The sequence below is a fragment of the Acanthopagrus latus genome, chromosome 23, assembly GCF_904848185.1.
Source record: "Acanthopagrus latus isolate v.2019 chromosome 23, fAcaLat1.1, whole genome shotgun sequence".
In the NCBI taxonomy this organism is placed as follows: domain Eukaryota; kingdom Metazoa; phylum Chordata; class Actinopteri; order Spariformes; family Sparidae; genus Acanthopagrus; species Acanthopagrus latus.
The window spans coordinates 8,471,061-8,483,692 of NC_051061.1; the positions used below are offsets into that span (position 1 = coordinate 8,471,061).

General features: G+C 40.2%; 1 protein-coding gene across 1 annotated transcript; it reads right to left on the bottom strand.

The window, feature by feature from the left end:
- Positions 1 to 1,087: 1,087 nt before the first annotated feature.
- On the bottom strand, positions 1,088 to 11,883 carry nubp1 (nucleotide binding protein 1 (MinD homolog, E. coli)). Its single transcript, XM_037089583.1, has 10 exons — positions 11,749 to 11,883; positions 9,564 to 9,668; positions 9,329 to 9,462; positions 8,743 to 8,811; positions 8,452 to 8,484; positions 8,267 to 8,357; positions 8,023 to 8,177; positions 5,220 to 5,330; positions 3,107 to 3,293; positions 1,088 to 2,626 (listed from the first exon to the last, which is right to left on the bottom strand). Exons 1-10 carry the CDS (start codon positions 11,777 to 11,779, stop codon positions 2,574 to 2,576), a joined length of 969 nt encoding a protein of 322 aa, XP_036945478.1. The 5' UTR covers positions 11,780 to 11,883; the 3' UTR covers positions 1,088 to 2,573.
- Between the last annotated feature and the right edge of the window lie 749 nt (positions 11,884 to 12,632).

Genomic DNA, 12,632 nt, shown 5'->3' on the forward strand with positions numbered 1-12,632 from the left:
TTTAGGGACTTTTTATTCGTCTGACACAAAATCACACAGGCGGAAATACATTTGTTTATTCCTCTGTTTAAAATCACTTCCCCCATTTGATGTCCAGTCTGTCACGATTGGGATCTATTGTTCACGCTCGACATTAATATTCAGCACGCTCTCTTCTCTTTATATAAGAAATGAGCCCGCTTTATTGTTTATTTCAGGGACTAGAACTGGTTTGGCTGGACAAAGCACGCCAAACTGCCATGCCCCGTATTCACCCAGCTTCATTTGCCTAGTTTCACCCTGGCCACACCTCATGTGGTAAAGTTAATGACAGAGATGCAGCTAGGTCAATTATTACCAATTGGTTAATGCTGACTGGTGTAATGGATAGCTTGCTTTAAGAGAAATGCATTAACACTGCAGCTTTGCCAAAACCAACAGAATGTGTTTTTTTCACACTCTCCAATAGGAAAACAGTTCAACGCACTAATTATTTTGTACATTCTGTTCAAGGTTGAATCCTGTCTTAAGTTTCCTAAATTTGCTTGTATTCTCGGAAATTAAACTGACAGTGTTTTTCACAATCACTCCATTTTTTTTAAACACAGAACTTAGGTCAAATTGAGGTCATATTTTTATAGCTCGATAAAGTCCAATTAGTACCATGATAACATAAATGCAGCGCAGCGTGGCCTGTCCAGTTGTGTGGGAATCACTTTGTGTGGCTGCCGCTGCTGTTGTTTTGTCTGTTAGCAGGATGCAGATGCAGTTTCACATGTGTTTTTCAGTGAAACCCAGAGGAACTACGACTATGTATGGCAAAGCACACACGAAGACAATCACACACACACACACACACGCACACACACACACAAAACAAGCTGGCAGGACTTGGCAGTAGAGACCTGGTGTTGAAACTTATTGCACCACTAAAGTTGTCCACACACACACAGCCAAAATCATTATCAGTTAAGTCCAGTGGTAAAGTACTTAAGGGGTTCAACATTAACGACAGGTGATATCAAGTGATCTTTGAATCGTCCACATATCAAATAAAAAAGGTTTGTTCACAGTTTGGTAACTTTGATAGCAAAGTCATTGAAAGAGATTTCATGTTTGGTCATTTATTTTACTGTAAATCAGTTAAAGCAAGAATATTACACACAACATGTGTTCAAAACAACTGTTTATAACAAAATAGTAATCAAATGATTGTAAACAGGTGATTACCCTCCAGGTTATGCTGGATCAAATTGAGACACTCAATTTGTAACTATATCTGATTGGAGAAGAACATGAAAAATAGTCAGATGTTGATACATTTCACCTTCTGCTACTGTGGATTCTGTTTTACATTCACAGGACATGGGTGCTCAAAACAAAGCAAACCATGCACCTGGCCTGAAAGGTTAACATTTACAGATACAGTGCGCTCATTTCAAATGTGGAATGATTACAATCACTGAGAAAACAGAATCAAACTTCATACAACGATGATGCAGCTGTGCTTTTTATTTTAACGAGCATTTGAATCCCACTGTCGACACCATCATGTGACTTCCTCTCCCTGCTCACTACTGATACTTAGGAGCTGTTGTTTACATACCATGTACAATGTGTGTTCATAATTTTCTTTATCATTCAAAAAATTAAATTCAGCACTTTCTTACATTCTAATCCACTGTCCTGTTTCAGCTCTTTTTGTTTGTAACTCTTAACCTAAGCGACATGAAGACATTACACTGCCACTGTCCCAACAATGTTTGTGCGACGATGAAAAAACAACTTGACACTTGATTCAGTGTACCTGGGCCAGAGGATCAACAAACACAACTTGGGTAATGGTTAATGAAATGGTTAAATGTTTGACACTACAGCTTGAAGTACTACACGATCAGAGATCTGACTTCCCCAAATTTGCCTACTGCAGCACATCAGGAACAGTTCTCACCTCTGTTCATCAACTAAAGGAACAGCCAGTGTAAATGTAATATTTTAGGATGCATCACAGAATCCACAACAGTCTCACAGACCAGAAAACGACAATGCCCAGCTGCTGTAGATTTACATAGTCAGAATGAATTGATGGGCTTGTTGCCTACAGCCACTTAGAGGCTGTGAAATACTGAAATACTGAGAGACAATATAATAACACTTTGTTTATTTTGGTCATTTAAAAAGGATTTTTAGACAATAACATAAAAAAAAAAACATTTATAACTGCCTCATATGAATTATAGTATATTAACTACAGAGAATCTCCAGAGTGGCTGTTTGAAGTTAAATTTTTTGAAATACAGCCACTGTTGTCAAAGTTAAATTCCAAGTGCTTATGCAGATAATTGAACTTGTTGTTGTGAAGCTGTAATTACTTTTACATAGTCACTTTATCACAAAGGAGACCATGTCTCTGATCACTGATACAAAGTGATGCTGAGGTCATTCTGTGAGACTTTGGTGAATGTTGCATTATTGCTCTTATTTGCTCTCCTGTGTGAGTCTCTTATTCAGTAGTTAATCATTTCTACCACGTTCTCATGGGGTGGCTGGTCTTGTTCTTGTTCTGGTCCAGTATGGCCACCCTCAGTGAGGGATCAACTGGTGCTCTGCTCCTCTGTCACACTGTTGGAACAGTAGTCCTGAATACCTGTTTTAGGAGAGAGGAGAGAAAAGAGACCATGACGATAACATCCGTTTGATGGACTTGATGAGGAATTCCAAAGAAACAAGCAAATACTGGTTATATCAGATCTTTTAGTGTGTGCGTGTTTCTGCAAACGCCCCGAGTGAATCATCTGTTACACAAACCACAACAGATTCCTCTAACTTTTATCTCATGATGCAAGCCCAGTTATTGAATCTCAATCACTCCCTCTTCCGCTTTAGTCGACTGGTTCCCATTTGCAAGGCATTCACTTCTTCTTTCATTACATTTAATCAGGAATTGGGACATCAAGTAAACCATCAAGTCATCAAAAATAATAAGGGACTTCGCTGGAAGCCGCAACATGTCTGCGTACGAATCAGACTTCCCTACCGAGGAATATAACACAATCCATTTTATGATATGAAAGGTGGCAAAACACGAACTGGAGATGCTTGCGTATGTACTCTCGGAATCACTCACTCTGCACGATGCTCTGGTAGACTTTGGCAGCAGGGGAGTCAGGTACTTCGTTGAGGAAAGACTTGCCCTCATCACAGCTCCGTGCTATCCTTGGGTCTAGAGGTACTTTTCCTAACAGGGGGAGGTCTAGATCTGCACACATTCGCTCAGCGCCCCCGCTGGTGGGGGGGAAGATCTGTGACGTGTTCTAAAGGAGAGAGGATGAGGAAAATCAAAGTTATGTTTGGATTTTCATAGATTGTATGGACCCTAAATTACATAGGATTTGAGCTACTGTACTTTAAAAAAGGTGCAATATGTAAGAACTTTAGGTCAAAACTATGACATTACCAACAGAACGTGATGAAAACAACAGTGTTGGGCTAAAGCCATCTATGTGTTGTGCGGCAGAAATTTCTTCTTAAGTTAGCATGCTAACCAGCTAGCCCTAGCCCAGCTTGTCTCGTAATACCACTAATACCCCCAATACCCCCACACAAGTCAAGAGGCTCAGAGTCAGCTAATAGGACTGCTAACTGAGCTAACTAGCTGAGAGCAGCTACATTTTGACGCAGTTAGCAGTTTACACTGGTGATACGCCGTCCCCTTATTTGCTTCGAGTATAAATTTGACAGGTGGCAGTTTATAACATATTGCACCCTTAAAATATTATCACGGTAGTTTTAGTCTATTTTGATTTACATTATGTATCTCAATATTTGAAATCTCTTCAAAAGCCCTGCATAAATGTGAGGACTGGGTGACATAATCATTTATCATTATTATATTTTTTTTACATAATGTCTTTATATTCATATAGAAACTAGCGTGTGGATAACTATTGCTATATTGACAAAATATCAACACGGTAAGGTTTTTGATAAATAATCACTATTAATGTGGATTTAATGGCTAAGTGGGAAAATGCAAGAATTAGAATAAGAATAACAGCCTGGTAAGTTTAGAAAATCACATCACTTTACTGTACTGTGGCCTTCAGAACCAGGAAGAGACAACACTAATGCTATGTTAAGATAAAACAATATTCAGAATCTAAAACAACATGTAGTCTCATATCAAGATACTGATTCAATATCATTATATTACCCAGCCCCATAGTGTGCTGAACTGAACTATAACACGTGTTTCTTCCTGTGGGATGGATCAGACAGATTTCCCAAAGAAAATGTGTTGCAGATGGTCGTGATCAGTATCAACTCAAGAAAGCACAGCAAAGGTTTAGAAAATCGGCAGGCCCTGTATTAGAAGATCAGTCCTTTCCTGCCTCAAATGAGCATCATTAAAATGAGCCAATTGAACAGCACCTAATATAAATATAATATATATCAATGGGATGATGGCTGATCCAGCCTCCCATTAACTATACCATGTTACAGAACAAATGCAGTGAGAGGAAAAACATAACAAATCGAAAGGAAACACACAGAGTTTTGTTTGCTACAGCATGTCTGTTTACACCTGCATGGGGTTGAGAAAAGCTGCACACTGCGTGCTTCCTTTGTGGCTGATGGGTGACACTAACCTGAATCAGGGGAGGCACATTCAGACATCCCGACAGGCTGTACAGCTTAAAAGGGACGGTCCCCCCCGAAAATCAACACTGATATCTATCCCCTCCTACCTGTAGAGCTATTTATCCATCTACATTGTTTTGGTGCGAGCTGTCAAGTTTTGCAGATGTCAGCCATGTAGATGTCGGCCTTATTTCCAATTCAATAGATCTAAGCGGCACTTGGCCTGTGGTGTTCAAAAAGCCAGATTATACATTTGAAAACTCAACATCGATATCTCTTTTCAGAAAACATTACCTTGTTGGTCTGATCTTTGTGAGCAGTTTTATGTAGGTCAACCATGTTTGTCAACCCTGTTATTGTTTGATTTGAAACCTTGGTTCCTCTTTGCTGTTTGTGTTTTGTTTGGCTGTCTGTTTCGACATGTGTGTGACAGCTGTCCAATTTCTGACAGATGCACCTGAGCTCTTCTTTCTACATGCTTGTATCATGCAGTTTTTATAGAGATAATCAGACACAGTGAACTGGGATGAAATCTCGACTTAATCCTGATTGACGACGACTGTGACGTGTGTGTGTGTGTGTGTGCATCAGTCAGTGACCTTGCACGATGGACAAACAAAGCCGCTCATGTTCTCCACTACGCCGATGATTGGCAGCTTGACCTTCTGACAGAACCGGATCTCCTTCCGCACGTCCTGCAGTGAAACCTCCTAGACAGAGAGAAAGAAACAGAATTTGGCAGACAGAAAAAAAGGGCAAAGAATGAGAGAAATGGAGGAAACCAAGATACCGGTGGAAAGTGCGAAAGAGAAAGGATTAGCTCAAATTGTTTTCTCTTCCCTCGCAACAGCTATCACGGTTCCCTTGAGAAAAACAAAAAACAGCCGCAATAAGCTGACATGCTTTCACGTGGAAATGTGTTGCTAAAAAAAAAAAAAGATCCTTCTCACTCTTCTCATACTTTCATTATCGCAAATTTGGAAACTTGATATCTAATGCACTGGCTTGTTTGCCTCGGTAATTCCCGGATCATGTGTGGTTAGTTTTGGTTAAGTGAGAGCTGAAGGAATGAGGAAGTGCTTGTACTGCTGTCTGACCTCACTGGCCCCAGTCTAATTTAAGTATCAGGAAGTGTTTACTCTGATTAAGTCTTTCAGTAAATGCAGTGAAAACCAACTTGCTTGCACTTAACAGCGACGCAAACGAGAGCACAAGTTCAGTGTGACAAACACTGCACATTTACACTATGTACGTATGTGTAATATCATGCCAGTGTGTAGATGTGTGCGTCTGTGGGTTGCTATGCCATCAGACTCCTTGGTGCCTCTTTAGTTAACACACCCCACCTCATACTGAAGGTGTGTCCTGTCATCCAAACAATGCAGAAGTTGTCATCAAACCAGGTGTGGACACTGTGCTGTGTCTGTGTATCAGAGCACACAGTTTATACCGCCTGTAGATTTCAAAGAATGCTCAGCCGAGAGGAAGTGGTCTTGCAAGCACACAGGGCGAACTGTTCTGTATTTTATGTAAAGCGCTGCTCATATTTGACTGCTTTTAATGTGTCATGTGTAAACAAATAACTAGCCATTGCGGCTTTTTATTAGTTTATGATAAGAAAACATCCTCTGTTGCTTGCCCTATCGTAGTTGCATTTTGCAAGCAGGTTATTTCTTGAATAACACTGTAAAAAATAAAGTGTGAGGGAGAACAGCAGTTTGGTAATGGCTTAAAGGATACACTGGGATTACTTTACTGCAAATCCTTCTCCAGTGAATGTGTGAGTGTTTTACAAAAACAAAACATGAACTTACACAAATATTCTGAACCGTGCTGTTTTATCTCATTTCCTTGCTTTTAAGTTTTTTTTGGCTTTGCTAAAATGTCCACTATTGTTGTTCCATTCAAATGTATTTTATGTGTCTATCATAGCTGTCAGTACACCTTCCCAGGGAACTGGGAAAACTTCAGCAACATTAGAAACAGGGTCCTAGCACATATTTCAAGGCATCAAACATTTGATATCGTTGCTGGGTTTGTTGGAAAAGATAAACAAAACTCACCACCTGAGAAGCTTCCTTGTTGTGGGGAAGCCCTACGAGTCGATTACCGAGCGCAGTAGAGTCCCGCAGTAATGGTATTTACTGAGCTGTGGAACTCTACTGCACTCGATAATCGACTCACATGGCTTCCCAACAACGAGCCTGCAGCTGGAGAGGTGAGTTTTGTTTATCTTTTCTGACAAATCCGGCAACGATATCAAATGTTTGATGCCTTGAAACATGTGCTGGGACCCTATTTGTGATGTTGCTGAAGTTTGGTGCTGTTCTGAGCATTATTTGTGGCTTTTCGATGGCGATTTATACTTGGATCCATTTGCTGCAGTGTATTGTTGTTGTGCGGTCGTTTCTGAGGTTGCTAAAACTACGTAAGCTAGCGGTCCGCAAACTTTATCTCTGGAGGGGTGTTCATACTCGGTGTCAAGGTGTGTTAGACTATGGATTAAACTTACACCGGAATATCCCTTTACCCTTTGTGATACCAGGAGCTGTCTTGTCTGTGTGAATATTTTAGCCTTGTCCTGTTTATTTTGTAATGTAATGACTTATAAGTTGTTATATGTCACAAATGTAGAGCTTGTTGTGGACCCCTGGAATTCTAATACGTCTCTGCCATGTGCCTACACTTCACAGAATTACTTTCATTACATTATTGTCTCCTTACATTAACCCCCAACAATGGGTCGGTGACTTACTGAATATAGCTACGGGTCAAACGTGTAGGTGGAGAGACGACCGGTGACAGTCACCAGACTGGGGGGGTTTCCAGGAACGATAAAATGACGTCTCACTAACACTTTGAACTACAATGTGTTACGTACCACTGAAGACTCTTTTCTCACGATGGAATTTCTTCTTTTTTTTGGGACTTAACAACAATGCTTAGTCCATCTAATGAAAACAGCATTGTCAGCGTACTGCAAATATTGTGTCACAAAGAGGCAGATTATCCACATGGAGAGCAGCGCTAAGATCTTGTAAGGCAGTTGTAGCAATGTTGCGTTATGAGTAATGAGTTGACGATTCCTGCTCTTAGCATTTTTTGGTCCGTTAATATCGTTGCGGCTTTTGGTGTCATTTTCACTATCATTATTACTGTCTGGAGTTACATAAAAACCACCACTGAACGATTAAACATCTCCAGGTGGTTGGTAAAAAGTCATTCTGGGAAGTGTTGTTAATTACAAAGTAAAGCATGAGCAGTCAAATAGGATGGAGAGAAAGAAGGCCCAGACGGAATCCCCCTCTACGGTTGCTGTAAATGCCTTTAATGTTACTTTGTGCAGTAGCCGTCACAGGATTTATGTCTGAGTGTGAGTGTGTGTGTGTGTGTGTGTGCTACCTGTGGTGTGGTGATGATAACGGCCCCATCGACGTGGGTGGAGCTAAGGTACTGGACAATTGACAGATGTTCATCAGAGGTGCCAGGGGGTGTGTCCACGATGAGGTAATCCAGATCCCCCCAATCTACATCCCTCAAAAACTGCTTGATCATCCCTGGCAGAAGAACAAGACGTAGGTTATATAGTGGGAACACATTTAGAAAAAAGTGAAACGCATTTCAAAGCACACACAAAATCAAATACCATTCTTCTTGGGGCCTCTCCAGATCACAGCATCATCGGGGCTGCTGAGCAGGAAGCCGATAGACATGACCGCCAGATTGTCGTCCACATACTGCAACAGACACAGACGGACACATGTGAATTGATGATATATGCAATATCTTAAAGGAGTAAGACATTTAGCTTGAAAACTTGAATCGACTCACCACAGGAGACCAGCCTGAGCCACTCTGGTGAACCTGCACAGAAGACAGATCGAGGAATCATTTTGCAGCACAATGAAAGCAGCACCCTTTCAAGCTACACACACAACAATTTATACATTTTATTTATATACATATATACTAATAAGCTTTATTCTTTACGTAGCCATAGCAATAATGTCCACATAAAGAGAATTAATAACATTTGTCGTGGAAAAGATCTAACTACATGTCATTTATTTGGGAAGAATCTCACAAAGAGTATCAATGTTAACATTTCTGTCCTCAACTCACCTGTTCACCCTCTAAGCCCATGATCCTCGGAATAGACGGACCACAGATATCTACATCCAGCAGGGCAACCTATAAACACACAGAGGAAGCAGAACTGTTCTTATCTTAGACTGAGTTTTGTAATCCTGCATTTCTCAAGAGCTACGCTGACAATTTCTATGCTCTGTGTGCTAAAAAAGGTGAGACTTCATTCAGACTTGTAGCTTGAACAACAAGGGACCTGAAGGCTGGAGAGATAAACCTGGACACCAGGGGGAGGAGGAGTATGGCTAACAGAGCCGTATCCACGTTCATTGTACTACAGCTCTTCATGTATGCAGCCGGACAGGGTTTTAGCACAGGCAGAGACACTGTGTGGTGCTCAGAGCTGTTGATATGTGCGGCCACATAAAGAGGAACTTGCTAAACTCTGAACTGGGTTTATGATCTCAGCTTTAGTTGTCTCAACTGTATGACCATGGACCTCTGTTGAACCAAGTCAGCAGTGACCTCTAGTGGTTCTTATTTGATCTCTACGGGGCACAATAACCTGGATTAGGTTAAACATCAGTATGGCCTTCATTGTTTTAATTCAGTTTTATATTACCTCCTTCGTGCTGTCACTTGCGAGGGCGTGGGCCAGGTGAGCGCTGAAGGTACTCTTCCCTACTCCTCCTTTCCCAGACAGCACAAGGATCTTGTGTTTGACTGTTGACAGCTTCTCTCCGATCTCCGCTATGGCTGCAGATGAGACAGGTGGAGGACACACTACTAATTTTTACCGGCCTTACTGTATGGAGTGTATATACTTATCATACTATCAAGTGTTATGACAGTCTTACCAGGGTCGGGGGTCTTGGTAGCTCCAGAAGCACATATTTTCTGGTTGGGGCAGCCCGCACATGACGATGACTTCCCTGCTTGCTCACTTGTTGTACCCGGGCAGTCTGAAAGGATTCAACAGAGATCAGTTGTAAGTGTGTCCAGTTCATCAGATCAGCTTAAACTGGTCAGAAACAGACACATGTTCTGGTTCTGGTGGCTGAAGTTAAATTCAAATGCCTGCTGTGCCAACAAACTTGGGTCTTTCCTAACGTGCCAAATGTGTCAAGCTGAATTTTGGGGGAAATGTGTATAAAATTAGAGCAGCTACAATTAATAAATTAGCTGTCAACAATTCAACTAAACACCAACTATGCTGATAGTGAATTAATCAAATTAGTTTGCATGAATGTGTGATTTCTTGGGATGGGATTGGCTCCAGCAGCAACACCCCGCAACCCCTTGGAAAGGGATAAGCGGTTCGGACAATGACATGACATGACTAAAATTCAATAGATTTATTGAGGAAATAATCAACAGCCGTAGCAATCCTATATAAAATATTTTACAAAAAAGTAACAAAAACAAAACTAAAAACATAAAGGGTCTGGCAACTTCCACCAGCTGTAATCAAAATACTTTTTGAGTTAAGAATTTTTGAATTTCAACATTGTGACTGTGATTCCTTGTATAATTTATTCTAAACTTCACAGATCGCTCATTTTTGACAGGTTTGGGTTGAAATTTGTCTAAAAAAATTAATTACACAAAAGTATATGGAGAACAGCTGTAGGATTTTTACAAGGTCCCATGAATTTAACAGAACTTTCAACATTAATTTTTTCAAGAAAGTCCATGACATGAACTCGTGTCTCGGCATGGAATGACCAATATAGGTAGGGGTCGAATGATTATTGGGGACAATATTCAACATTTTCCAAGTATCAGAATCATTGAATTTTGCCGATAAAATAAATGTATTTAAAAATGCGCCACTTCATGTCCTGCCTACAACATCTGATCGGTAACACTTCACAATTAAGTGCTGAATAATCTGAAGTAGCTGAAAACTGAACATAAGGTCAGTACTTGAGTTACACAGTACTTGTGTTTTTTCCTTGCTAAAGAAGCTGAGGGTAAAGGTGACAGACTGGCCAAGCATGTCTCCAGACCTAAACCCTATTGAGCATCTGTGGGGTATCCTCAAACAGAAGGTGGAGGAGCGCAAGGTCTCTAACATCCAGCAGCTCTGTGATGTTGTCATGGAGGAGTGGAGGAGGATGCCAGTGGCAACCTGTGATGCTCTGGTGAACTCCATGCCTAAGACAGTTAGGGCAGTGCTGGGAAATAATGGTGGCCACACAAAATATTGACACTTTGGGCACAATTTGGACATTTTCACTTAGGGGTGTACTCACATTTGTTGCCAGCGGTTCAGACATTAATGGCTGTGCGAGTTATTTAGAGGGGACAGTAAATTTACAGTTACACAAGCTGTACACTGACTACTTTACATTGTAGCAAAGTGTAATTTCTTCAGTGTGGCCCCATGAAAATATATAATAAAATATTTACAAAAATGTGAGGGGTGTAGTCACTTTTGTGAGATACTGTAGGTCTACCCCTAATACCAAGAAGTAACAGTAACAGTCACTGCTGTCATTCCCACACTTAATCTTAACTGTGTCACAATGACTCAGCAACATTTCATGGATTCACGTTAATGCAGCAGCTCATCACAAATGACAATATATTCAAAACGGTTTATTTTACATCTATTTGTGTATCTATTTAGGCAAAATTGGCCAATTTCTGCATTGGCATTGATCCGCATTAATATGACGTTTATCTACTGGCTCAGAGAAACCACTTTAATAACTACGTCACACAACTTCACAGTTGAACAAACCTATAATTTGGTCTGAGAGCTCCGACATTACCAGAACAGTATTTGAATTTCATATTTTAACTAACTGATAACCTGCCTGGATAGAAATTAAAAACAAAAAAACAAAAAAACAAACGAAAAAAAAACTGAAAACAAAACAAACAGGAATATCGCAGTTAGTTTCACTGCTGCTAACAGCAACGTTTGTTTATAACACCTCACAGCACAGACAGCATTACAAAACATCAAATCGTTAAACAACATATGTTGTCTTACGGGTCAAAGTCACCAAAAATAATACATTTTAAAAAACTCACGTTCTGGTGCGTTATCTGGTACGTCTGCCATCTTTGTGTCCTACCGTGAATGTCGTCCCCCTTCGAAGGTTCCGGTTTGCGCACAAGTTGAAACTTGGATGGATGGATACGGATTTAGCATTTCTTCAGCAAGCACTGTAGCCAGTGAATCACAATATGGTCAGAATGGATGATTCGGGTATTTTATCTGGCGCGATATTCAACTGAATTCAATAAAAACACATTTACACTTGATTCAGTCACTGTTTTCCTTCCTTTTTTCTCTTTTTCAATCTAAAGAAGAAAAAGTGTAAATAAGAACACTGAATACACTAAAATATTTATTGTTATTAATAAATGGAGTTGTTTGGTTGATTTTACCTCATTAGTATGACACTATAGACGAATATTTAAAATACCACAATCCAAAAACAAAACAACAACACTGTAGGAGATCTTACACCTAAATACAAATGAGCGACATCTGTTGCATTCATATCTGCATTCCAAGGAAACATCGACCTCATTTGTAGATACAAAACAGTTCAGCAGGTAACACAATGCAAAAAAAACCACAACAACAACAACAAATGAAACAAAAAAACAATGCCTTACAGTGATTATTAGCTTCTTTTACTAGTGACATTTCCCTGTGTTAAGTATAGTGCTGAACACAGCAATTAAAAACAGTCCACTAATTGACATTATTAAACATTCAAAAGGTCCATACTCTGGAAGCCCCCAAGCCAGAACACAAACCACCTGAGTAAGAACATGCAGATGTTTTAACCTGCAGAGTTTGACAATAAGTCATCAAACCTTAGTCATCTTATCTAAGGAGCTGCTACAGTGGTGTACCGTATTAATTCATCACAACTGTTCTGGGAACCATACTAAGTTAAAAA